General features: G+C 52.5%; 2 protein-coding genes and 1 pseudogene across 5 annotated transcripts; 1 reads left to right on the plus strand and 2 right to left on the minus strand.

Annotated features, from left to right (window-relative positions):
• Nucleotides 1-1,780: 1,780 nt before the first annotated feature.
• LOC112413889 (zinc finger and SCAN domain-containing protein 5B-like) lies at nucleotides 1,781-2,584 on the minus strand (annotated as a pseudogene).
• A 1,278-nt stretch (nucleotides 2,585-3,862) lies between these two features.
• Nucleotides 3,863-23,560, plus strand: PPP2R5D (protein phosphatase 2 regulatory subunit B'delta). Its single transcript, XM_024765893.1, has 16 exons — nucleotides 3,863-3,988; nucleotides 8,888-8,965; nucleotides 17,995-18,211; nucleotides 18,467-18,666; nucleotides 18,765-18,875; nucleotides 18,997-19,089; nucleotides 19,515-19,645; nucleotides 19,783-19,842; nucleotides 19,949-20,057; nucleotides 20,272-20,325; nucleotides 20,634-20,804; nucleotides 20,911-21,038; nucleotides 21,685-21,786; nucleotides 21,883-21,955; nucleotides 22,098-22,214; nucleotides 22,361-23,560. The coding sequence occupies exons 1-16, from the start codon at nucleotides 3,962-3,964 to the stop codon at nucleotides 22,496-22,498; spliced, it is 1,809 nt and encodes a 602-aa protein (XP_024621661.1). The 5' UTR covers nucleotides 3,863-3,961; the 3' UTR covers nucleotides 22,499-23,560.
• Nucleotides 23,445-25,179, minus strand: MEA1 (male-enhanced antigen 1). Of its 4 annotated transcripts, none has more exons than XM_024765900.1 (4): nucleotides 25,095-25,179; nucleotides 24,332-24,611; nucleotides 24,146-24,248; nucleotides 23,445-23,840 (listed from the first exon to the last, which is right to left on the minus strand). In XM_024765900.1, exons 2-4 carry the CDS (start codon nucleotides 24,599-24,601, stop codon nucleotides 23,689-23,691), a joined length of 525 nt encoding a protein of 174 aa, XP_024621668.1. In that variant the 5' UTR covers nucleotides 24,602-24,611; nucleotides 25,095-25,179; the 3' UTR covers nucleotides 23,445-23,688. The 4 variants fall into 4 exon arrangements, with proteins under 4 accessions (XP_024621668.1, XP_024621669.1, XP_024621666.1 ...); XM_024765901.1 differs by having other exon boundaries at nucleotides 23,450-23,840; nucleotides 25,124-25,168; XM_024765898.1 differs by having other exon boundaries at nucleotides 23,450-23,840; nucleotides 24,986-25,115.
• Nucleotides 25,180-25,402: the final 223 nt, after the last annotated feature.

A 25,402-nucleotide genomic window follows, 5' to 3' on the forward strand; every position in this document is an offset into this window, starting at 1 on the left:
ACAAGAAAATATTTTTTAAATGTTTGATTATATTTCCTAGTCCTAAACCTGAAATTGCCCAGTTCTACATCTTTAAAACAGCTTGCAAGAGTGTACTAGGAGAACTTCCCTGATGGTCCAGTGGCTAAGACTCCACGCCGCCAATGCAGGGGGCCTGGGTTCGATCCCTGGCTGGGGAAATGTATCCCACATGCTGCAGGAGTTCACATGCTAGTTCGCATGCCACAACTAGAGATCCTGCACACAGCAACGAAGATCCCGTGTGCCGCCGCTAAGACCTGGCACAGCCAAATAAAAAAAAAAAAAAAGACGGACTTCCCTGGGGGGGTAGGGGTTAAGAATCCGCCTGCCAATACAGGGGACACAGGTTTGAGCCCTGGTTCAGGAAGTTCCCACATGCCACAGAGCAACTAAGCCCGTGCACCATAACTCCTGAGACTGCACTCTAGAACCCCTGCTCTGCAGCAAGAGAAGCCACCGCAATGAGAAGTCCGAGCACTGCAATGAAGGTAGTCCCTCACTCGCTGCAACTAGAGAACGCCTGCGCGCAGCAGTGAAGACCCAACACAGCCAAAAAAAAAACAAAGAATGTACTAGGTACCTGAATTCACAAGGATGGAAGTTCCCATTTGATAGTTCTAAATTATTATGTGGCTCTGTCCCCTGCCTCTCAGAGGAACCAAGGACTGGGAGGATGGTGGGGTGAGTCCAAACAAGATATGCCTTCTTTACACAGTAGCAGGCAAGCTCCAGGCCTCATGGCTATCGTGCTCCTTGAGGTCTTGGGAATGGGTAAATACATCTGGTATCCTGCCTGGGTCAGCATCCATACAGACACAAATATCCATCCACAAATAAACGTGCTTTCCTCCTAGGCTTTTCCCCCAGCAAATAATGGTTGGCATGCCTTCCACTCTGCATTACCTTGAAATCGTCATTTGTCATTGAATGCCAAATATTACTTCTGTAAGATAGCCAGGAGCCTAAATTTTGTTGCCTTTACTTCCATACCTCTTGCTCTTCAACCTGCTATAACGTTCCTTCCATTCTTCTGAAACTTTCCTGCAAAGATCATCTGTAACCTCTTAACTGCAGAATATAGGTGAGGTTGTTTGATCTTTTGTTTTTTTTGACAAAAAATGCATTTGTTTATTTGAAATTTAAATTTCACTGGTTTTCCTATATTTTATCTGGCTGCCATGCCAGGAGCATCCTATTTTACAATGAAATCATGCCTAAAAGGAAGACAATCAGCAGCAGCCTACGTTTCATGATGAAGTATTTAAAACCACTACAACATGCATTGTTGAAAGAAGAACACAAACAAAAACTTATTTTAAAAAACATAGGCTATACTAAAGTAGAAAACAAAATCCAAAGGGAAAGATAAGTCATCACTCAAAGATCCTTTTTTTTTTTTCTTGTGGTACGCGGGCCTCTCACTGTTGTGGCCTCTCCCATTGTGGAGCACAGGCTCCAGATGCACAGGCTCAGCGGCCATGGCTCACAGGCCTAGCCGCTCCGTGGCATGTGGGATCTTCCCAGACCAGGGCACAAACCTGTGTCCCCTGCAACGGCAGGTGTACTCTCAACCACTGCGCCACCAGGGAAGCCCTCAAAGATCCTTTTAATACATGTGGATGGAACCCCATTGGGTTCCAGTATCCTCCTAAGTTCTTCACATGTCATCCATCCTTTGTATCACGGAGGTGACAAATCATCCTGAATTCCCTTCTTGGAGCAGAAGGGACTTGGACCTGCGTGCGGGGTCCTGGGAAAGTCACTTGGAATGTGTTTTTTGGTGGCATTTGAAAGTCCCCAGCTGACGGAAGGCACTGTGACACTCAGGACACAAGTAGGGTTTGAGCACAGAGTGAGTGTGTCAGTGAATGTTGAGGTTCCCGCTGTGGCTAAAGACTTTGTCACAGTGCTCACATCGGAAAGGCTTCTCCTTGGTGTGGATCCTCTTGTGAGCGTGCAGCGTGGAGTCGTGGGTGAACTTCTTGGGGCAGAGATCACAGCAGTATGGCTTCTCTCCTGTGTGGATTCGCTGGTGAACCTGCAGGTCCGAAGGCTGCATAAACCCTTTGGAACAGATATTTCATTTAAAGGGTGTCTCTCCCATGTGTGTCCTCTGGTGAAGGGTAAGCTGAGATGGATAAGGAAATCTCTTCTTGCATACCATATTCATAGGGTGCCCATCCCCAGGCTTCTTTTCCCTCAGGAAGACTGGTTGGTCCCACTGTGCTAGGTGTACCAACAGAACGGGACCCAAGTTGTCCTGAGAATTCTCCTTTGTCCAAAGACGTGGCTTCTTCCTGACGCGCTTCTTGGGAAGTGGGACTGTTGGCCTGTTTCCATTTGAAACATCTTAGACTCCTCGGAGAACCTCTTCTGTATCCACTCTTAGTGGAAACTTCTCCCTCAGGACCCTTGAGAATTTCAGCCTCTTGAGATGCTGTTTGATCTTGATCTTACTCAACCTTTCTCTGGGATCTGACACTATTGACCAATCCTCTTATACTTCCTTTGCCATTATGACACCAGTTTACCTCCTACATCTCTGATGGCTTCCAGAATTCATCCTCAACTCCTCCCTTTCCCTTACCATCCTCCCCACAATCCTGTGAATCAACAAATCCTGAGCAACCACAGGCTTATTCTTAAGCCTTCTCCAGTAGTCAACCTGCTACTGGAGTTGACTTTCTGAAACATATTCCTCCAGCCACCTCTAGGTTTGTGTAATTTAGTACATTGTATCTTTTTTAAAATAAATTAATTTTATTTATTTTTGTTTGCGTTGGGTCTTTGTTGCTGCTGGCGGGCTTTTGGAGAAGGGGGGCTACTCTTCGTTGCAGTGCGCGGGCTTCTCATTGCCGTGGCTTCTCTTGCTGCAGAGCATGGGCTCTAGAGCGCAGCCTCAGTAGTTGTGGCCCATGGGCTTAGCTGCTCCACAGCACGTGAAATCTTCCTGGACCAGAGCTCTAACCCGTGTCCCCTGCATTGGCAGGTGGATTCTTAACCACTGAGCCACCAGGGAAGCCCTACTACATTGTTTCTTAATCATCTATTTATACACGGCTGTTAACTTCACCAGACTCTTAACTCCTTGAGGGCAGGAACTGATCTTATCCATTAGGACACTGGCTTTGGCAGGGTGGGGAGTAAAGGATGTATTTCCGAGACACTCAACAATGAGGTAGCATTTCCTCTGCGTTCCCAAGTGCTCAGGTCTAGCCGGTTCCCCATCCCTAGAGCATATGCAGTAGGAACGGGGATCCTCTTCCCAAAGTTGCAACAAACCCTAGATTCTCATCTCATTTCACCCCGGTCCCGGCCTGCCAGGCTTCCCCTTTGATCCTCCTCAAGCCTTGTCTTGGAAAGGATGCCCTCGAGGGCTCCTGGTAGCTCTCTCCACCGATTTTGCGTAGGCAATTAGTGTTACGTTACCCTGACGAAGAAAGGCACCCTTCATTTTAGGGCTTCTTTCCTTCAATTCGGACTGGGCGGAATCGCAGTGGGGAAAGAGTGAGAACCACTTTAGAATTGAACGGGCCGCGAAGAACGGCCGAGGCTGAGGCACACCAGATGCCGAAGTGCAGCACTGGGTGCAAAGCCCGGGCATCCCCTGACCCGCGCCTCTCACGCTAAGCTCGACCCCCTTTAGGGCGGGACCTCCCACTTCAGCCAATTCTGGGAGCCGAACCCTGGCGGTTTGTACTCTTCCTTTCCAATGAGAAAAAAAGGAAGCCGCTTGGTTCCAATGACCAATCGGAGAAGGCGGCGCCTGGTTGTCAGGCAGGTTTGTAAGAGTTCGGGCCAATTGGAGACACAGACACCGCTCGACCCGGGCGCAGCGCGCAGGCGGTGGCGAAGAGAAGCCGAGCGGGCCGAGCGCGGCCGAGCAAAGCCGGAGCCGGAGCGGGGCCGCAAGAGCCGGACCGGGTCCGGACGGGTCGAGATGCCCTATAAACTGAAGAAGGAGAAGGTAAGCGTGGCCCTTTTCCCCGCGCCTCCGCCTCGGGGCCTGCGCGGAGCTCTGGGAGGGGCCCGAGCCAGGCCCGGGACAGCCCCAGACTGACCCTCCCGTCCGGCCCCCGCAGGACTCCCGGGGCCGGCCCTCCGCCCCGGCTGCTGGTCGCACCCCCAGCCTGTGCCGCAGCTGAGAAAGCTCCCTCCCTTGTCCGGGGTAGAGTCCCCCGACATGCACCTCCCTCCACCGACCCCCGGCCCAGGGTAACCTCCTCCCTCCAGATCCTGCCCCACTTCCAGGTTACTCCCTTGCCTTTTCTGCCCCCATCCCGCCCCCATCCCTTCCCCATCCCCTCCCCATCCCCCACCCGTTTGCCGTTTGGGACAGCCGCTTATCTTGAGATTGCACCTCCCTCCAGAGCTAAGCCCCCTCTCCAGCCTCGCGCAGCCCCTTCTCTTCCCTCCTCTTCCCACCCGCCTGGGCCTGGGCCTGGGCCTGCCTTCTCCACCGTCCCCTACAGCCCCTTCTCCCTCCCTGCCAGGCTCCTTGACCTAGAACGGCTCTGCTTTCTCTCTCCTCCACCGAATCTGGCCTAGGCCCCTCCCTCTAGTTCTTCCTTAACACACAAACTTGTAAACCGGGACTGAGCCCTTCCTTCTGCCGATGGAACCTCGGAACGTCAGGGTGTCTGAGCGCATTCAGTGCAATCCCTAGTGATACAGATGAGGAGACTGAAGCCCCGACAGGGGGACAGGGGAAGGGACTTGGCCAAGGTCACACAGCCTGCTGGAGGCCCAGCTGTAATATCAGGTCTCCTGACTTAAAGGCCTCCTCTGTTCCAAAGCCCCTCTAACAGGCATCAACCCACTCCCAGGTTCATCCTCAACCAGTCACCTTTCCTAATCTGGACAGGCTACTCCCCTTATTCCTAATTGAAGATAACCTTTGCATTTTTCCTTTTTTGTACCAGTGCTGGGTTTCTGCCTTTCCTGGGCCACACTGTCCTCGAATTGGGACTCTGCCCTCACTATCAGATTAGCTATCCTTCTTACTCCACAGGGCAGCTACCCCTGGACACCCTTGCCTTTGTCTTGTTGTCTTGACACAGACTGTTTCTTGATGCTGCCTTCTTTCGCCTTCCTCTTCTACCTCCGAACTGCCTTCTCCTCTTCTTCATCCCTGTCTTTCCCTACCCTCTGTTTCCTGCTGTTGCTGATGTCTGACTCAGAGGTGTGGTTCCTTTGAGGTACAGACGCACACAGAGGATGCTAGGATACCAGTTCCAGCCTCCCCCAGCTTCTTCTTTCCTGGGGCTGGTCCTTCATGGTGGGTGCTAGCTCTGGCCTGGTGTTCTGCTCACCCACTTTATGACCCCAGAGGTGTCTTGCTTTCATTTGCCCTCTGATTGGCTGGGTTGCTGGGCTGCCATCTCTGACCTTATCAGTTAAACTCCCTATCCTGGGGCTGTTGGAGATTTGCCAGGCAGCTCGGATTCTGGATTGTCCCCATAACCTCTCAGGGCCTGAGATTCTGAGTGTTGAGTTGGTGGTGGTATAGCAGGCACTGAACCTCCTTGGGTGCTGAGCTGGGCAGGTTTGGGTGCCCCACCCAGGCCCTGTGTCTTTGGGGAGCAGGCATGCTGAGGTGGTTTGGGCAACTTAGTGGTAGGTGATGCACAGAAAAGTCAGCCACACCAGGGGCTGAAGGGCTCCTACAAAGAGTGTGGAGAGCAAGGCAATTCAGGGGAAGCTGGTGAGGTCCTCACTGATCTGTAGTTGTTAGTCTGATGGAACAGATACTGTCCCATCCACAGAAAGCCTTAATCTACTAGAGGACTGAGAAGAAGAAGAAAAATTCTTAAGACTTGCTAGGACCACAGGTGTTAAGTGTTTGGTTGGGAAAGAGTATGGGAAGGATTGGTTTGCATGGGGCCAGGCATCTCTGATCCCCTTTAAGGTTTAACTTTCCACTTTTGATTTCTAGTTGCATTTGGCCTCCTTCAGTGGTTGACAAGTCCTGACGATGTCACTGGGGTTTGCCTAAAAGGGGTGGGGGCAGAGAGGAGGCGGGGATGGAGGGTCTGTTTTGCTCATCCATCACCTCTCCCCTTTCTCCTTCATCTCTGCTGGTCCCATGCCTGGCCTAACCTCATGGCCTCCTCCCTGAAGCCCATCCTGAACCCTTAGCTGGGGGTGAGCTCTCCCTCCTCCTCTGGATTTGCAGAGTACTCGGTAGGTCACTTATGGCCCTTTTGTGTTCCCTTGGACTGGAATTAATTGTAGACAAGTCTTTTCTTCCCCCTTGAGGTAATAACTAAGTTCCATTTTGGTTTGGCATCTCCTTGTACACAGTAGGTGCTCAATGGATGAGTGCTGAGTCAATCCTTGGGGAGATTTTCATCCTTCCTCTTCCCTCATGTTCTGATCTAAGACTTCTCTCTTTTAGGTTCCTGGGTGGTGGCGTGCCTCTGCTCCCTCCCACACTCTTCTTGTTCATAATAATAGTAATAACATTGACTAACATTTCATTTTTCATGTGCCAGACACTGTGCTAAAGGGAATTAGGGGTACTTCCCTGGCGGTCCAGTTGTCCCGTGCTTCCACTGCAGGGGCCACAGGTTCGATCCCTGGTCGGGGAACTAAGATCCCGCATGCTGTGCGGCACAGACAAAAAAGAAAAAAATTTAAAATTTAAAAATTTTTTTAAAAATAAAGGGAATTAGGTACTTTGATTGTGAGCACTTAATAGGTGAGGAAACAGGCTCAGCGAGGCTAGTTAACTTGCCCATGATTGTATAGCCAGTAAGAGCTGGGCCAGGAACACAGGGCTGGCTCTAAACCACATTGCCGTGCAACACTGGACAGCTGGGCTGGGCTGAAGTGTGTGCATTTCACCTGCTCTGCGGGAGCCAGGGAGCAAGGGTGGTGGCCTGGTTCCCATGCCCACCCCCCAACACCACCCCCCAGGCGGCCGGGATCTTTCTTCTGCACATTGCCTGAGAGATATGTCTGAGTGCTGCAGGGTGGGTGGAGGGGTTCAAAACGGAACAAGGAGCTCACGATCAAGGAGAGAGGTGAGACGTGGGTGCAGATGGGCCAGCTTTGTCCGAGAGGCCCACGTCTGGGGTGTGTGCAGACGGTCACCTCAGTGTTGCGTCCTGCCTGCACCCCCCCCTCATCCTTTTCCTCTCCACCCCACACTCTGCACCACTCGCTGGCCCCTCGGCAAGGGGTGAGTGTGCCCCGCCTGGTCAGTGGGCCCTGGGAGAGTGCCTAGCCACCCAGAGCACAGGGCTCCTTCCCACTGCTATGACTGCCTGGAGCTGCTCCACACCTGGGAACGGCTTCCTGCCTCCCCACCCCCACGAAGCCTTCCCCCTGCTCCAGCCTACGCAGAGCTCTCTTCTCCCTGAAATCCTTTTGCCCCCATGGGTATAATCACTGGATTTAACACTTCTCACTGAAGGGGCTCAGGTGCTATCAAGGGGCAGAATCTCAGAGCTAGAAGTGATTTCCAAGGTCCTCCGATCCGATCTGCATTTAAGGCTCGGGACCCTTTTGCATCATGCCTTGGAGGAGGCACGAATGCACCTCTGCTTGAATGCTCTTGGGTTGGGGAGCTTACCGCCTCACTAGGCAGCTGGTTTCTGTGCAGCTGCTCCAGGAGAAAAGTCTTCCTTCTTTGGAGCCTCAGCCTGTCTTCCTGCCACTTCTGCCTGTGGCTCTTGGGCCTCTGGATCCACATAGAACAAGTTGCATCTTTAGTCCACATGGCAGCCCTTCATTTATTCGTAAAGGTCCCTCTTGCTCCCCCACCCGCCATGACTCCTCCCTTCCATTGTTAACTATCCCAGTTCCTGCAGCTGTGGCTCTCAGGACCTGCTTTTGAATCTACTCCCTCTATGGGTTGTATATTCCCCGAAGAAAACCTAGCATTTGTCTTTGTCCCTCCCAAAGTGTGATGCTCTCGACTGAACCAGATCCTCCAGAATGGCCCCATCAGTGCCAAGGACGGGGCGCTTCCACGTCCCCTGGTGCCAGGCACTCTGCACAGGTCTGTTAACTGGATGGCAGGTCACATGAGCTGCCGTGGCAGTCATAGCACATGGATGATTTGTGTTGAGCTTGCAGTCAGACCTAAATCCCCAAGTCTTTTTCACATTTTCCTCATCCTGTCCCTGGGCAGTTGCTTTTTTTTGGCCCAAAGCATAGGAAGAGATGCTGGGCAGGCCAGGGCTCTGAGCCAGCAGCTAGGTTCCCAAGGGAGACTTTGGACTAGTGCTCATTCTTTATAGCAATTCTGGGCCTTATCCCCATCCCTGTCCTTGTGCTCGTCTACCGAGGCATTCTTGGGACGATTCCTTTACCTGTTAGCATCCCTGGGCCCCACTGATTATGCCAGTAGCAGTTTCTAGTCTGGGTGCTGTTTGTGATATCCTAAAAAGGCTTCCAGGTCTTTCCAGACGGCCTCGAGGGTAGAGTGGTGACTCCCTTCCCTCCAGCATGAGAGCCTCAGGCCCCCTCTGCCCACTTTAGCCAGAAGCCAGTCTGAGCAGCCTCTTCCATGCTGCTTCTCCCTTGAGCCTCGTCACCCTGGTTCTTACTTGACCAAGGCCCTAACGCATACAACAGCCTTGTGAGGTGAAGGAGCACGGTCACGCTGGATTATTGTGTGTTAGAGTTGTCTTCCTAACCAGATTCTGAACTCGTTGGTGCCTTTGAGGGACTGAATCTCCCTTTGTGTACCCCAACCTGCCACCCCACCGCCCCAGGTTTAAGGTAGGTGCTCAGTGGTGCTGATTGACTGATTGATTCAATTGGACGGAGGAGAATTACAACAGAGACCTGAGGGATGAGGATGAGGCCTCTCCCTTCCTTGGCATCTGTTAACTCTACCTCCGTCTTCTCCCTTCAGGAGCCCCCCAAGCTTGCCAAAGGCGCGGCCAAGCCCAGCAGCTCGAGCAAGGATGGTGGAGGCGAGAGCGCTGAGGAGGTAATGAACGTGGGCATAGCCCTAGTTACAGTGCAGGTGCCAGTTCCACCTGCTTGATGGCCAGTGGGGTGGGGGATCTCAGGGGGCCGGAGATTATTGGGGCAGAAGGGAAGGATACTTTCATAGCCAGGGAGGGGCCTGGACAGCGCATCCAGACTGCCCTCAGGCAGGCTTTCCCTTTGGCGGCTATGAACCAAATAAGCCCTCCAGTTTTTCCGATTCCACAGGGATTCCTATGAAAGTCAATTCTCTGTCTACCAAAGTGTTGAGAATTCCTTTTCTCTTAGGGCAAAAAGCTAGGGGCACTGAGTCCTGGGGAGGAGGGAAAAGTACACGGGTGCACATGGGTGCTCAGTGGGGTGACTTCAGTGTAGCTCTGGGTGGGGCAGGGGTGGGGAGTGGCTGATGTCCTTGAGTCGGGCAGGGCTGGGCCCAGCTCTCTTGGTCCCGATCAGATGGGAGCCGCTGAAGGACAGGCATGAGCAGAGGTCAGCGCAGCTTGGCAATCTAGGGCTGTAAAGCAATAAATGGCAAGCAGAGAGCACACAGGGGTGTGGAGGGACTTAAGGAAGTCCAGAGTGTGTCCATGGAAGTTTGGGAGTGTGCTCAGTGAGATGCTTGGATGCTGAACGGTCCTGGGAGCACACTGAGCAGGTGCCTGTGTTACCCGGAAGCTGGTGATCCTTGCTTTCTGTGCTTCCTCCCTCCTGTGCTAAACTGTTCAGAGGGATGGAGGTGAACAGGAAATGGAGCTGTCTAATTCTGAGCAGGTCTTGTGGATTGGGGGCAGGTCATGGAGAGGAGATCGATTAACAAGTGTTTGGTTGGGGTTAACTCTGGATTTGGATTTTTCTGGTTACTTCTGGTCCCTGTCACCTCCAAAGAGAGCCAAGCACTTTTCACACCTGCGACCATCATTTTACCCTCACTTGAGTGATGGGAGGAAGCAGGGAAGGTTTTCTCCATCTTACAGATGTGAGAGTTGAGGACCACAGAAGAGAAATTCCTCCTTCCTCTGCACATACACTGGCATCTGAACATGTCTCTAGGCCAGTCCTTGTCACTCAGTGCTGGCACTGTTGGTTCTTGGATGTGTTTCTCTCCACCAGACTGTGAACTCTGAGGGAAGGAGCTTGCTTCTTCCCCACACCTGGGTGCTGATGCCCTTGGTTCACAGGAGATCACCAGGAGATGCTTCTGGAGGGCACACCCTCTGGGCTCAGTCTCCCCTTCAGGAGCCGTGACATGTGTGGGACCCACAGGGAAGGTGGCGGGAGCCGGCAACTGATACTCAAAGCAGCAAGAGACTTGGAAACAGGATTTAAAGGGACAGAAAGGAATAGCTTGGGGGGCCACTCCTGCCTTCTACCTGACTCCCTCCTGCTCATTCAGTTACTAGACAGATTGGCTGTCATTTCCTGGAAGTAGCCCTCCTTGACCACCTGCCCCCATCCCCATGCTCAGGACGCGGTCAGGGCCCCTGGTACCCAGCATCACTCCACGGCAGTGCTTAACCACAGCTGTAATGAAACAATTCCGTGGGAATTCATTGTGTGTCAGTTGTCTCCTGTGTTAACACTTAGCTCCTGAGAGGCTCTCGCTCACACCGAAGGGCCTGGCCCACCGGAAGCACCAGCATTTGAATGCATTAGTGAATGGATGAGCAAACAAACCAACTTCAAATTAGACCTGGAAGGAACCCTCTCCTTTCATAGGTAGGAAAACGAAGGCTCAAGCAGCTTAAGAAATAAGCTGAGACCAGCTGCTGTGATTTCTCCACCGCCCTCTGGAAGAGGAGAGTGTCATGTTCACCTTGGGCTCTGTTTTATGAAATGCCGCTCAGGGCTCACCTGTCTGAGGCAGCTGCAGGAATTCTCCATGATTTTGCAGAAATGCACCCAGGTGGCCCCAGGCAGTGGGACATGGAATAGTTGGGGGCCAGGCTGTGAGGCCCAGGTCATCAAAAGCTGTTTGTCACAGTCCTTCTCTTGCCCTTTTTCTTTTTTTTTTTTTTTTTTTTTTTTTTTGATGTGGACCATTTTTAAAGTCTTTATTGAATTTGTTACAATATTGCTTCTGTTTTATGTTTTGTTTTGTTTTTTTTTTGGCTGCGAAGCATGTGGGATCTTAGCTCCCGACCAGGGATCGAACTTTTACCCCCTGCATTGGAAGGCAAAGTCTTAACCACTGGACCGCCAAGGAAATCCCTCCCTTGCCCTTTTTCTAGTCCAGAAGTTTGGGTTCTTACAGCCAAACTTACCCCGTGTCAAGCATTTGCCAGTCTTTCCAACTGATCTTAATAATTTATAGCAGCCAACATTTATTTTATTGAGCAGTTACTTGTGTATTAGTTTCCTAGGACAGCCATAAGCAATTACCATGAATTGGGTGGCTTAAAATACCAGAAATTTATTCTCTCATAGCTGTGGAGGTCAGAAGTCTGAAATCAAGGTGTCAGCAGGCCATGTTCCTCTGAGGTTCTAGGGAAGAATCTCTTCCACGCCTCTCTCCCAGCTTCGGTGGCTTTCTGCAATCTGCTCCTTGGCTTGTAGAACCATCGTTCCAATCTCTGCCTCCGTCTTCACTCAGCGTTCTCCCCTGTGCCTCTGTCTCTGTGTCCAAATTTCCCTCTTCTTATAAGAACACCAGTCATGTTGGATTTAGGGCCCACCCTAATGAGGTCCAGTATGACCTCATTTTAACTTGATTACATCTGCAAAGACCCTGTTTCCAAATACGATCACATTCATAGATGTTGGGTTGATGTGAATTTTGGGGGGACACTGTTCAACCCAGTACAGTCTGTCCCAGGCAGTGTGCTAAGTGCGCATGCATTTAATCTTATAATCTTCTCATTTAATCTCTACAGCAGTCCCTGAGGTCATCTGTTATCATCATCAGCCCCATTTTACAGAGGAAACTGAGGCTTAGTGATGTTAAGTAGCTTTTACTCAGCAGTAAAACAGCAGAGCTGGAATTCAGCCCAGGTCTGTGGCCAGTCCTCCCGTGTTCTTAATGACCTAATAGACTGGTTCTAAGATCCTAGAAGAGTCTTAGAATGGAAAGGAGCCTTGAGAGATTAGGTCAGACTCTGCTACAAGGCAGGGGTCTTTCCTGGCCTGTCTTTGGAAAAAGCATTTCAGTGCTGTGGACTTTTCTATGTGCTGTGCCCTGTCCTGAGTTCTGGGAGCAGGGACAGAGGGAGGAAGAAACGATCCTGGTCTCCCCCACTTCAGCCTGACATCACTGTAGCCAGAGTTGTTACCCTAAAAACATTTTTGGTCCTATCAGTCCTTTACTTAAAAGCCCCTCTTGGCATCTCATTGCTCACAAATTCAAATACGCAGCCTCAGGCCTCCTGGGCTGGCCCTGCCCTGTTCTTCCAGCCCCTCTGGACTTTCCGTCTTCCAACCCGACAAGCCTTTTGTGGCTCAGGGCTCTTATTGGTGTCATCCCATTGGCCTGGACTGCTTTATCTCTCTCTTTTCATTCTTTGCCTAAACCCGTGTTTATCCTTTAAGAGACAAATCAAAAGTCACCTCTTCAGGGAGGGCTTCCCTGATTCTTCAGGCAGAGTTTGTCACTCAGCCCTCTGAGTTCCTGAATCCTTTGCGGCACTCTGGTTTTGCATTGCCCTGTACTAATGGCCGCTTTCATGTCTGTCTTGCCCACTGGACTGTGAGCTCTTCGAGGGCAAGGGCCATGTCTTATTCACCTTTTAATCTCTAATGTGTAGCATGATGTTTATTGAATAAATGAATTAAGAATGGGTATGGGGGGCTTCTCTGGTGGTGCAGTGGTTGAGAGTCCGCCTGCTGATGCAGGGGACATGGGTTCGTGCCCTTTCCGGGAAGATCCCACATGCCGCAGAGCGGCTGGGCCCGTGAGCCATGGCCGCTGAGCCAGCGCGTCAGGAGCCTGTGCTCCGCAACGGGAGAGGCCACAACAGTGAGAGGCCCGTGTACTGAAAAAACCAAGACAAACAAACAACAACAAAAAAAGAATGGGTATGGGGTTAGCCAAAAAGTTCGTTTGGGTTTTTTGTAAGCTGTTATGAAAAACCCAAACGAACTCTTTGGGCAACCCAACAGCGCTCTAGGTGTCAATACAGGAGAGAATGCCTCTCTGATTTTCAGGGTTTGAAACTAAAATGATCTTCACTCAGCTAGTTAATTCATTATGCAAAAGCTATAACATTAATCTTTGCGTTTTTCACTGATAATTTTATCTTTCATCTTTCTACTACAGTACCTTCTATAGTGCTTAACTTATATTTCTGCGTCCTACTTTATGTTTAAATATATGGGTTTAATGATTACTGGTGTCTGTGTTAGGGTCAGGTTGGAATGGAATTGGTTCAGAGTGGGCAAGTGTAGTTGCAGTCTCCTGAGTGTGAGGGTGGTGTATAAATTCAAAGCCCGACTGGAGGGGCTTCCCTGGTGGCGCAGTGGTTGAGAATCCGCCCGCCAGTGCAGGGGACACGGGTTCGAGCCCTGATCCGGGGAGATCCCACATGTGGCAAAGCACCTAAGCCCGTGTGCTACAATTACAGAGCTTGCGCTCTAGAGCCCACGAGCCACAACGAAGAATAGCCCCCACTCACCGCAACTAGAGAAAAGCCTGCGTGCAGCAGCTAAGACCCAATGCAGCCAAAAATAAATAAATAAATTTATATTAAATAAAAAGCCCCACTGGATTGCAGGAGGCCCGAATCTAGGAAGGCTTCTTGGAGTTTGGATCCTGTTGCAAGTTTAGAAGTGGGAGGAGCGGTTGTTCAGGCAGAGGAGACAGCCACTGTGGAGTCTCAGAACTGGGAGCAGGCAGGTCACCAGCTTGCCTTTGGGCCGTGTCCACCCATGCTGATGGCTGCAGAAGGTTCTCCTGGGAATGCAGCTGCCTCTCGTCTCCAGCCCAGGTCAATAAAGGAGAAGTTGGAAGCTAGAGCTTTTAGGAGAAAGGGTTGAACGTGAAGTGAGTTGCTGGCACACACCTATACTCCCTTCTGACAAGTATGTTTCCAGGGATTTGCTGGCTGCCCCAGCTGTCTCTCAGCTGCTCCTTGTATCCGGGGCCTGGGAGCCAATGGTCCTTATAAAACCAGGGTGGCCCAGTGGGCTGGGGGCGGGGCAGACTAAGCCGGCTCAGCTGCTCTCTGGCCACCCCAGCCTTCAATAATGCCATCCTGAAGGGGAAGGGACCTTAGGCATCACTCATTGGGTGGCTTTTTAAACTATGATTTTCAGCCATGCAATCTCTGTTTCTTAAAACCTTACTTGGGGGCTTCCCTGGTGGCGCAGTGGTTGAGAGTCCGCCTGCCGATGCAGGGGACACGGGTTCGTGCCCCGGTCCAGGAAGATCCCACATGCCGCGGAGCGGCTGGGCCCGTGAGCCATGGCCACTGCGCGTTTGGAGCCTGTGCTCCGCAACGGGAGAGGCCACAACAGTGAGAGGCCTGCGTACCGCAAAAAACAAAAACAAAAACACCTTACTTGGAGAGTGTTTGGACTACTGATCTAGTCCAACCCTCTGCTCGTTAGCAGAGAAAATTGAGGTCTTGCTTTTCCCTTTTTGGGAAGAAGGCCTCCTTTCTCTGGATGTCCCCTCAGTGTGAGGTTCATGGAGATGCAGGGTTTCTGCATCTTATCTGGGAGGATGGAGAGAGACATATTCTTCCCGAGTCTTGTTCCTCAGTTGCCACTGAGCCCCTCAGCCTAGTATCTCTGATGTTTCTCCTTCCCACTCTGCTCCCACCACTGTGCAGGGCTTTGTTCTGAAGGTCCCCGGTCAGGACAGGAGGGACTTATGGAGATGGGCCTGGGCTTGGTGTCCCCCGCCCGCCCCACCATCAATCAAATAACCAGTCATTCGCTGAATGCCTGTTAGGTGCCAGTGCCAGTGCTGAGGAGACCCAGAGGGGCACAAACCAGGGTCCTGGCTTTAAAGGGACTTGCTTTCTAGTGGGGAGATGACACATGAGCAAAGTGATCAAGAGGTGTCGCTGGGGATGATCCCAGAGCCAATGGAACAGACAAGCAGTGTCAGAAGGTTGAGGCTGGAGGGTGGACATGCAAGTCCTGGAGTGATTGGAGAAGGCTTTTTGGAAGAAGGTGGGTTTTGAAAGATGCAATGCCTTCTTGGGTTCTCCCATTTTATTTTATTTTTTTTGGCCACGCCACGTGGCTTGCGAGATCTTAGTTCCCCATCCAGGGATTGAACCCGGGCCCACAGCAGTGAAAGCCGGAGCCCTAACCACTGGACTGCCAGGGAATTCCCTGGGTTCCCCCATTTTATTTATTTATTTATTTTATTTTTTATTTTTTTTAACATCTTTATTGGGGTATAATTGCTTTACAGTTCCCCCATTTTAAAACAAGAAGGATAATGAACTCTAAGGAACATTTGAGGTGTGCTACTTTCAGGAATTTCCAGGCTGTATTCCTAAAATCCAGGGATGGGAAATAATAATAATAACAAGAACAATAGTAGAAGGTACTGCTTACAAGACACTTCTGTGTGCCATATACTGTTCATTTAAATCCTTATTACAACCCTGTGAGGTAGTACTATTGCCATCCCCACTTTACAAATGAGGCACAGAGAAGCTCTATGACCTCCTGGAGGTTACTCAGCTAATAAATGGCAGAGCCAGTAGTCAAACCCAGGCAGTCAGGCTCAAGTCTGTGCCCTTGACTGTTAAGCTCCACAGACAAGGACTGGGTTGTTCCTGCGACAGGGAAATGGGGAGAGTCTGATGCGCACCAGGCTCTGGCCCCCTGGCCTTTTGCCTCTCTCCTTCATCCTCTACCAAGGTGTGATCCATCCTCCGTATACAGGAAGAGAGACCCCAGACTTCAGGGTGCCTTGCATTGTCTAACCAGAAAAATCACACTGGTTGAGTGTAGTCATGGCAAGGGAGGTGTGTGATGACTGCTCTTGCCCCACTTCTTTGCATTCCCCTAGTCAAATTGGTGTCTGGGGCTCATTTCAGGAGGAGGAGAGGGCCAGATGGCCAAAGCGGTAATGAGCTACACTGGACCCAAGGCCTGCCCTGGGCTGGATCCAGCACTCCTTTCTTGCCTCTGACCCCCAGATAGGTCACAAGCTTGACGTAATTGTTTCTATAAAAAATTCAAGAGCATACGAAGCGTAACATTTGTCTTCCTCCTTGCCCCTTATCCCAGAGAGTTTCATATTCTCCCATTCTTATTTTATGAAGTAAGAGTTTATGGAGGGGGCTGGAGAGGAGGCGGGGATGGCAGGTGTGAGCACAGGAGGACCGTTTTCCTGTGGTGTGGGCACCCAGCTGGACGTGACCTCACTCCTCTGGTCCTGTTGCAGTCTCTTCTCTGGTTGGGGGGAAGGGCTGTCCTGTGGTTCAGCCTCTCCCCTCTCCCAGCAGGGGGTTACCTGGACAGTACCTGTGAGTGGACAGCCCTGCAAACACCTGTTTGTGTGCTTCTGAAAATGGGCTTCGTGGGGCTCTGACACCCGTGTCTGGGAGGAAGTAAAGAAGTAACTTTTGGAAATTAGCTGTATTTCTCCCATTATACTGTCTTTTTTTTTGGCCGTGCTGTGTAGCTTGCAGGATCTTCGTTCCCTGACCAGGGATCGAACCCAGGCCCCGTGCAGTGGAAGCATAGAGTCCTAACCACTGGACTGCCAGGGCATTCCCTATTTCTCCATTATAAAAGCAGTGTCAGCCTGTAAAAAATTTAGGAAAATAGGAAAAAGTCATGTCTCATTCTGTCATTACAGGAGATAGTCATGAACACAATGCACTTGTCCTTTCTTTTTCTTAACTGGATTTTGGGTTCTGTGCATGTCTTAATATGGATGAGCTCATTTTGTATATACAGGTTTGTATTATCCTTATTTTACTTAGCATATAGGAAGCAATTTTCTCTCATTCCATAGCTTTAGTCTTTTTGTTTTGTTTTTAATTTTTATCAGCGTGGTGATAGGTGCATTGTTCAGAAGGTCGGATAATACTCTCAGGCTTGCAATGAGCAGGGCAGCCCTGTCGCCGGCCCCTCTTCTCCTGTTGTTTCGTGGCAACCACAGTCACCTCCTAACTCTTTCCTTGCAGATTGACTTTTATACCTCCAAATAAGATCCTTTTACTGCTTTTTTTTTTTTTTTTCCTTTAATTTGTGAGCTTTAGATATCTCTTGACTTCCTAATGTGGAAAATTAAGGCCCAAGTGTCTTATACCTCCGTGCAGACTTTTCCCCTCCTCTCAGAATACTTATCACCCGTTTTGGGTAAATTACTCTGACTGTGTAAACATTTTTCACAGCTGAACCACGTGTGATTACATTTAGTACATAGTTTTCATAAACATAATTTTAACTCCATGATTTCCATGTATTTATATACTTGCCATTATAAATAAGACCATAAAAAGTGTTTTTGCACAAAGCCCTTTTTTATATTTAGGATTTTGCTTAATCTATATTTCTAGTAGTTAAACTGCTGAGATATGGGAAGGAGTTTCTTTAACTGAAGTCACACGTTCAGTAAATGATAAAATAGAGTCATCTTCGCTGTACTGCTTGATGCATTTTTACATATGTTTATGCTATGAACCACCTCCCAGACTCAGTCAAGATACGGAATGTTTCCATTAGTCAGAAAGGTCCTCGTGCCCCTTCTCAGTCACCACCCGCATCTCCCCAACCCACACCGCTGCCACCCCCTCCCCGGCAGGAGAGCCACTTGTCTGACTTCTGTCACTGTCAGTCCATCAATTAGCTTTGCCTGTTCAGGAACGGGAGTGAGCGTTTTGAAGGCTCTTGATGCACAGGCATCGGGCATCACTTTGGGAGACATGCCTTCTAGACCGCTCCCTTCCAGGGCCACATCCCACAGTTATGTCTGACCCTGGTCTTGGCTCCTGTGGGGCAGGAGGCAGCTGCTTGCTGCCCAGGCCCGTAGAGGCATAAACGGACCCGGGGCTGGGCGGTGGGCCAGGCCTGGGGTGGGAAGCGTAGCTTGGCAAGTGCACTCCAGTGACTCGCTCGTTTGACCAGGCCCAGCCCCAGCCTCAGCCGCAGCCGCCACCGCAGCCGCCACCGCAGCCGCCGTCATCCAACAAGCGTCCCAGCAACAGCACGCCGCCCCCCACACAGCTCAGCAAAATCAAGTACTCAGGGGGGCCCCAGATTGTCAAGAAGGAGCGACGGCAAAGCTCCTCCCGCTTCAACCTCAGCAAGAACCGGGAGCTGCAGAAGCTTCCTGCCCTGAAAGGTACTTGGGAAAGGTCAAGAGGGCTGCGGCATCAGACCTAGGGGACAGTGGGTGTTGGCGGAATAGAGGTTTGGGGGTGTTTGGGGGAGGGTGGAAGCTCTAGAGAATGTGAGGGGGAGTTGCGCTGGGGCTGGGGGTGGGCGTCAGGGGAGCAGGATGGTGGCAGGAAGGGATCGGGGAACGCCCTGCGAGGTGAGCAGGGCATAGCAGTGAAGGACCACAGAGGAGACCTGACCATGGCCCATCCGCCCCTAGACTCACCAACCCAGGAGCGGGAGGAGCTGTTTATCCAGAAGCTACGCCAGTGCTGCGTCCTCTTTGACTTTGTGTCAGACCCACTCAGTGACCTCAAATTCAAGGAGGTGAAGCGGGCGGGGCTCAACGAAATGGTGGAGTACATCACCCACAGCCGCGATGTTGTCACCGAGGCCATTTACCCTGAGGCCGTCACTATGGTAGGCACAGGGAAAGGGGAAAGCGGGCAGGGACTGGGGCCCCGGAAAAGCCCAGACCTGCCCAGAGAGCTCTCACCTGGGCCCTCCCTACCCCTCAGTTTTCAGTGAACCTCTTCCGGACGCTGCCACCTTCCTCAAATCCCACTGGGGCCGAGTTTGACCCCGAGGAAGATGAGCCCACCCTGGAGGCCGCCTGGCCGCATCTCCAGGTACCAGAGCAAAGGGGGCAGGGGCCTGGCTGTGGGCAGTGGGGCACTCTGAGCCCTGCAGCAAGGGGGCTCTCCCAGTCCTTGGGGAATGCCCCTAAGTGATGCTCCTTTCCCCCCACAGCTCGTGTACGAGTTTTTCTTACGTTTCCTTGAGTCTCCCGATTTCCAGCCAAACATAGCCAAGAAGTACATTGACCAGAAGTTTGTCCTTGCTGTGAGTCCCTGAAGTTCCTGCCTTCCCCTCCCAGTCCATGAACTCTAGCCCCACGTCCCCTGACTCCAGTCCAAGCTGCTCTTTTTGCTTCTGCTGAATATAGGTACTGTATTGGGTTTCAGCTGTGTCTGGTGCAAATTGACCATGGGGGTTAAACAAACCTACTCTGTCCATAAGAAGCTTCCAGCATAATGGAAGGAAACAAAAAAGCAACACTGTTACCGCCCGCCCCACCCAATGGGGAATGCAGCACGTATTCCCAGACATCACCTGGGGTAGAGCAGTGCAACAGAATCACTCTTCCCAGAGACTCGTCTCCACGCACCCTCTTCAGAGGGCTTCCTCTGGCCAGGACCCAAGTCACCCCAGCCCTGGCTTTCCCCGGCTCCCGCCTCACTGCCGCCTCTCCTCCTGCTTGCTCCCAGCTCCTGGACCTGTTTGACAGTGAGGACCCTCGAGAGCGGGACTTCCTCAAGACCATCTTGCATCGCATCTATGGCAAGTTTTTGGGGCTCCGGGCTTATATCCGTAGGCAGATCAACCACATCTTCTACAGGTGAGGCCAGGAGCCTGGGCTCAGGAGCAAAGCAAGCCCCTCACTAAGATGGGGTGGGAGAAGGGTGGTAGGCGGGACTCCACAGAATGCTGGAGGGGCATCAGGGGTTATCAAGAGAGTCTTTGTTCTTCCCTCAGGTTCATCTATGAGACGGAGCATCACAATGGGATTGCCGAGCTCCTGGAGATCCTGGGCAGGTGAGAGGTGGGGCGGGGGCACACATGCCTAGAAAAGGTCGGGAAGATTGGTGCATTGAGCTTAGACCTGGCCCTTTGGTCCTGACAACCCTCCCTTAACTCCCAGCATCATCAATGGCTTTGCCTTGCCCCTGAAAGAAGAGCACAAGATGTTCCTCATCCGTGTCCTGCTTCCCCTTCACAAGGTCAAGTCTCTGAGTGTCTACCACCCTCAGGTGAGCTGCCTTCCTCCTGCTGATCCCCAGCCCTGGCTGCAGAGAAAAGAGGGAAGGGGAAGCATTCCAGCCGTGATGGGGCGGCAGAGGGAGCAGGGGGCGGAATTCCTTTCCACGCCTCCCCTTCTGTTCTGGGGTCTGGTTTCTGTCACCGACCTCTCTGTGACCTTCTGAGCCCTGCACCTCACCTCCTTTCTGTCTCAACCTTCTGCAGCTGGCGTACTGCGTGGTACAGTTCCTGGAGAAGGAAAGCAGCCTCACTGAGCCGGTAACTCCCCTGCTGGGCCCCAGGGTCCACCTCTCCCTGTCAGCAGCACTTGCAAGTTGGTAGCTATCGAGCGGCGCTGTAAGGACTCACGGGCGATGTAACCCGACAGGGGACATGGTTTCCTCTCTAAAGGAGAAGTAAAACCTTTGTGCACCTAGGAAGCATCCAAGCCGGAGAAACACGAGCACTTAGCTGAGGCCACCCAAGCTGTGCCCACCGGGGTTGGGGGGAGAGGGCAGGGTGGCTTCCTGGAGACCCAGACAGGTGTTGAGTGAGAATTTTATTCCTGTGTCCTCCTCTTCTCGCAGGTGATCGTGGGCCTTCTCAAGTTCTGGCCCAAGACCCACAGCCCCAAGGAGGTGATGTTCCTGAATGAGCTAGAGGAGATTCTGGATGTCATTGAACCTTCAGAGTTCAGCAAAGTGATGGAACCACTCTTCCGCCAGCTTGCCAAGTGTGTCTCCAGCCCCCATTTCCAGGTGAGACCCAGACCCAGAACATCCCAGCCCCTGCCTCCCAGAAAACTGAGGAGGGTCTTCAGCATAGCGAGCCATGTCCCCACTGAGTCTCGCCTGTCCCCACCAGGTGGCAGAGCGTGCCCTCTATTACTGGAACAACGAGTACATCATGAGCCTGATAAGTGACAATGCTGCCCGAGTCCTTCCCATCATGTTCCCTGCACTCTACAGGAACTCCAAGAGCCACTGGAACAAGTAGGGAACTGGGGTGGCACTGGGCACTGAGGATCTGGTTTTGGAATGTGGGAGGGTGTGGATGGACTCAAGAGCCAGTGGTCTCATCTGGTCCCTCAGCAAGCAGGGCTGGTGCCCACTGCATATTAATAGGGCCTTGAGGGACTGACCGGGGAGAAAAGATACCCACGTGAGAGATCTGTGCTACCCAGCAGCAGAGCAGTGGCCTCTGTCGCATCTCTTCTTGAGGTCAGATATTCTGCAGCTTTGGAGATGTAATTCCATGTTGTGAGAAGCTGATGTGATCCTCTTAGTATGTATTAAATCCCAGCATCGTTAAAAGGCTTTCCTGTTTAAAGCTGTGCGCTGGGAGGCCATTAGTGTGGGCTAGAAGAGTAGGAAGTAGTGGGGAAAAGGGAGCTCTTGGAGCTCCGGGTGCAGGAAGGATGGGCAGGCACACTCATATTTGTAAAGGGCCTGAACTGCCAATCTCAAGTCACGTGATTTGGCCAGAGCGATGAGCTTACACTGTACAGAGGCTGGTGGGATGGGAGTAGTACATGAGAAAGCTCTTAGCACAGACACCTTGTGGGAGAGAGCAAATTGAGGTCCCGGCACTGAGGGCAGGCTCTGGCCTCTTACACCTCGTCTTTCTTCCTGGTGGCAGGACAATCCACGGCCTGATCTACAATGCCCTGAAGCTGTTTATGGAGATGAATCAGAAGCTGTTTGATGACTGTACACAACAATACAAGGCAGAGAAGCAGAAGTGAGTCTCTCTCTCCTTGGGGGTGTTCCTCTTCCACACCAGCCCCCTGTGCTTCTCTCTCAAGCCCACCCCAATCCTGTCTTTTTGTTCCCTCAGGGGCCGGTTCCGAATGAAGGAGAGAGAAGAGATGTGGCAAAGGATTGAGGAGCTGGCTCGCCTTAACCCCCAGGTGAGGTGCTTCTGCCCTTGCCCTGAACTGAGGGGTCCAGCCTGGGTTGGGGGAGGGTTTGTCTGAGGAGGGGCAGGAAGCAAACAGGGTCCTCAGACTTCCCAAGTGGCTCTCGCCACTTGTCTGCCTCCTTTCCTCTCAGTATCCCATGTTCCGAGCGCCTCCACCACTGCCTCCTGTGTACTCGATGGAGACGGAGACCCCCACGGCAGAGGACATCCAGCTTCTGAAGAGAACGGTGGAGACAGAGGCCGTGCAGGTGGGAGGGCACGGGGACCAGAAAGACAAGACAGCCCGGGGAGGGAGAGGAGACAAGAGCCGCAGAGCCAAGGAATCAGGGCAGGAAACAGTGGGATTTCTCAGGACTTGGTCACCATTCCTCACCTCCTGCACATCCCCACACAGATGCTAAAGGACATCAAGAAGGAGAAAGTGCTGCTTCGGCGGAAGTCAGAGCTGCCTCAGGACGTGTACACCATCAAGGCACTGGAGGCGCACAAGCGGGCGGAAGAGTTTCTAACTGCCAGCCAGGAGGCGCTCTGACCTCCTCACCCTCCCACCACAGGGCCACAGCCCCACTCAGCCCTGGGACACTGCCCCAGCCCTCCACCTTCTGCTCCCCACTGGCTGACTTGGGGCAAGGCAGGGCCTCTCTGCTCTAGGGAGGGGGATGAGGCACTTGAAGCGGGGACACCCGCAGAGTGGTCCCTCTTCTCCCCCGAAACGTGTTCATGCCTCCCCGCAGCTAGTACAGACAGGCTGAGCGCGGCAATGCTCAGCGCTCAGACAACTTGGGGATGCCTGGCCCCCTCCTGCTCCTTATCCCACAGCTGCCTGCGGCTGCTCTGAGAAATACACACGGGAATAACGTGCTCCTCTCCTCTCCCCTGCAGCCCCAGTTGAACTCCAGGTGTCTCCTCCTTGTCTCCCTCCCCTGCAGGCATATAGGGAGCAGCAGGAGATGATTCTCACCAAAGTTATGTCAAACCCATTGGCCCCTGGAGTGAATTAGCTGGAGGGGAGCCAACCCCCAACAGCACAAATAGGCCCCCAGCCCCAGCAGTGTGCAGGCTGATGGGGCTGCATTATTTCCTCTTACCCCTGCCTGATCAAGACAACATAGGAGAGCAAAAGAAGAAAAGCATAGGCTTTGGACAGTAGGTGATGAATATAGGGCCCAGATGGACCAAGAGAAGGGGATGAACAAACACCCTACCCTGTACCCCCTCTTTGGTGAGCAGCAGCCCTGGGATCACTGACATGGAAGGGACCATCCTGGGGCTGACTGCTTTCCTGTGCTGTTGGTCCCCAAAGCTAGGAAGAAGGAAGCAGGGGGCAGTGCCCTAAGCATGGCTCCCCCCAACACCTATTTATTTCCCTGTTTGTGCTGATACTGGGCAGGCTCTCACTTGTCCCTTTCAGGAACCTTGGAGGGGCGACGGGCTGGGGGGGGGCCGGACCCGGGTTCCAGGGGCACAGGCAGTGCAGCTTTTGGCTGTGTACATAGGGTGCTTTATTCCCCACAAAGTGATACATGCTAAGGTGGGTTGGGCTTGGACCGTTGTCCCCATATGTACAGAACTGAATAAAGTGGGTCTCTGAGAAGAAGTCTGATTTGCCTTGACGTGGAAGGGAGATGGGGAGGATGGAGGTGGACATTACAACCAGGATGTGTTCAGTCCTGTGCTGGTTCTGGCCTGGAATGCAGGGAGATAAGGCATCTCTCAGGGTGATCACTTCCAGGAAGGGGCAGCCTGCCGGGCTTGGAGGGCCTTCTGTACCACATCTTCCCACTGGGCATCTGATATCTCCCGAGCCCAGGCAGGAACCCCTGGCGCAGGTAGGCTTACACCAGCCATCGTCCTTTTCACCAGCTCCACGTGTTCTGAAATCACAGGCAGACCAGTTAGGGGGTAGAAACGGTAAGACCAGCTCCTCTCCCCGTTCGTTGAATTAACCCAGAGCTTTTGGGCTAGTGAGGTCACTGAATCTGTCCTGTTATTCCTAGGCAAGCCTGCCCATCCTCCCCCAGCCTAGAAGAATAGCATTTCACCTGGATTCTGAAGTCTGCAAAACCTTAGATTACAAACTTGTTTTAGGAACAGGGTGTTCCTGTGACTTCCCTCTACTGGCACTAACCAGTTCCCTTCCTCCATTATTATTCCAGAATAAAAGAATGATCTCTTTTACCTGGGTCCATAGGAATAGAGCTGTGGTTGCTCGATGCTATAGCTCCCTCCTCGTCTTCATCCTCGCTTTCTAACGGTGGGTCTGGCAAATGAAGCCCCAGGGCCTGCAGAGCCAGAGACGACAGTTCAGGGCCAGTCCAAGGACTCCAGCTTCACCTGCTCAGGAACAATGCCTCCTCCACCATACCTGGATCCGATCCTGGATATCAGCAACTACATCTTCTCCATCCCCCACTGGTGCCAGCTCCACCTCCTCTTGTTCAGGATCTTGGTTCAGGGGCTGGTAGGAGTAGCCAGCTGGTCCTGCCCCCGTTTCCTCTTGCTCTTCCTCTGGTTCCTCACTGCTCCAATCCCCAGTGCCTTCTGTAGGGCCCTGGTGTGGCCCGAGTTCCTCAGTCTGATTGGGGAAGATACGTTCAGGACCCATGGTGTCTCCCCCTAGAACTACTGCTGCCATCGGGCAGGGGCTGCAAGAACAGGGCGGCAGGAGAATAGTGATGAGATGAAATTAAGTCCACCTTCAGCCTCTCATCCAGCTCTTTGTGGTCTCCTACGTCACGAAACATCTAAACGCCCCAAGTTTCCTGCCCCCCTCCCCACCATCCAAGCCTCTCCTGGGCCCTTCACCTCTTAAGCCGACTTATCTTCAACGGAGGCCCACCCGCCTTACTCCGCCAGTTCTTAACAGCCCAGCCAGAGGCCATGCCACCTCCCAAAAGACACCCCTTCGAGGACGCCCCTCCCCCCCAGTCCACTTAGGAACTCCGGGTCGCCAAATAAGCTCCCCTAGACAAGGCGTACCCACCCCCTTCTCTCCTCTCCAAGGGGTTCCCCTCTGTACCGCCTGACGAACGCCCTTCGGGTCCCAGAGGCTTCCTTCAAACGGCCCCAGCTGCGGCGGCCCCAACCGCCCCACCAATTCTCGGCGCTGGCGTTTCCGCGCGCCTTACCCGCTCAGAGCCCGCTGCCAAACTCTCACCTTCACTTCCGGCGCGGCAGGACGTGCCGGGGTGCCTAGTCCTCCAACCCTGCCGCGCGCTCATGATTGACGCGAGCGAGGACGAAGAGTCCGCCCCTTGCCCCGCCTCCACCGTCTTCTTCCCGGACAACCAAGGACTACATTACCCAGTAAACCCCGCGATTTATTTTTATTTTATTTTTTTATTTAAAAAAATTTTTTTTGCGGTACGCGGGCCACAACAGTGGCTTCTCCCGTTGCGGAGCACAGGTTCCGGACGCGCAGGCTCAGCAGCCATGG

Source organism: Neophocaena asiaeorientalis, unplaced genomic scaffold (genome assembly GCF_003031525.2).
Source record: "Neophocaena asiaeorientalis asiaeorientalis breed wild unplaced genomic scaffold, Neophocaena_asiaeorientalis_V1.1 scaffold46, whole genome shotgun sequence".
NCBI lineage: Eukaryota > Metazoa > Chordata > Mammalia > Artiodactyla > Phocoenidae > Neophocaena > Neophocaena asiaeorientalis.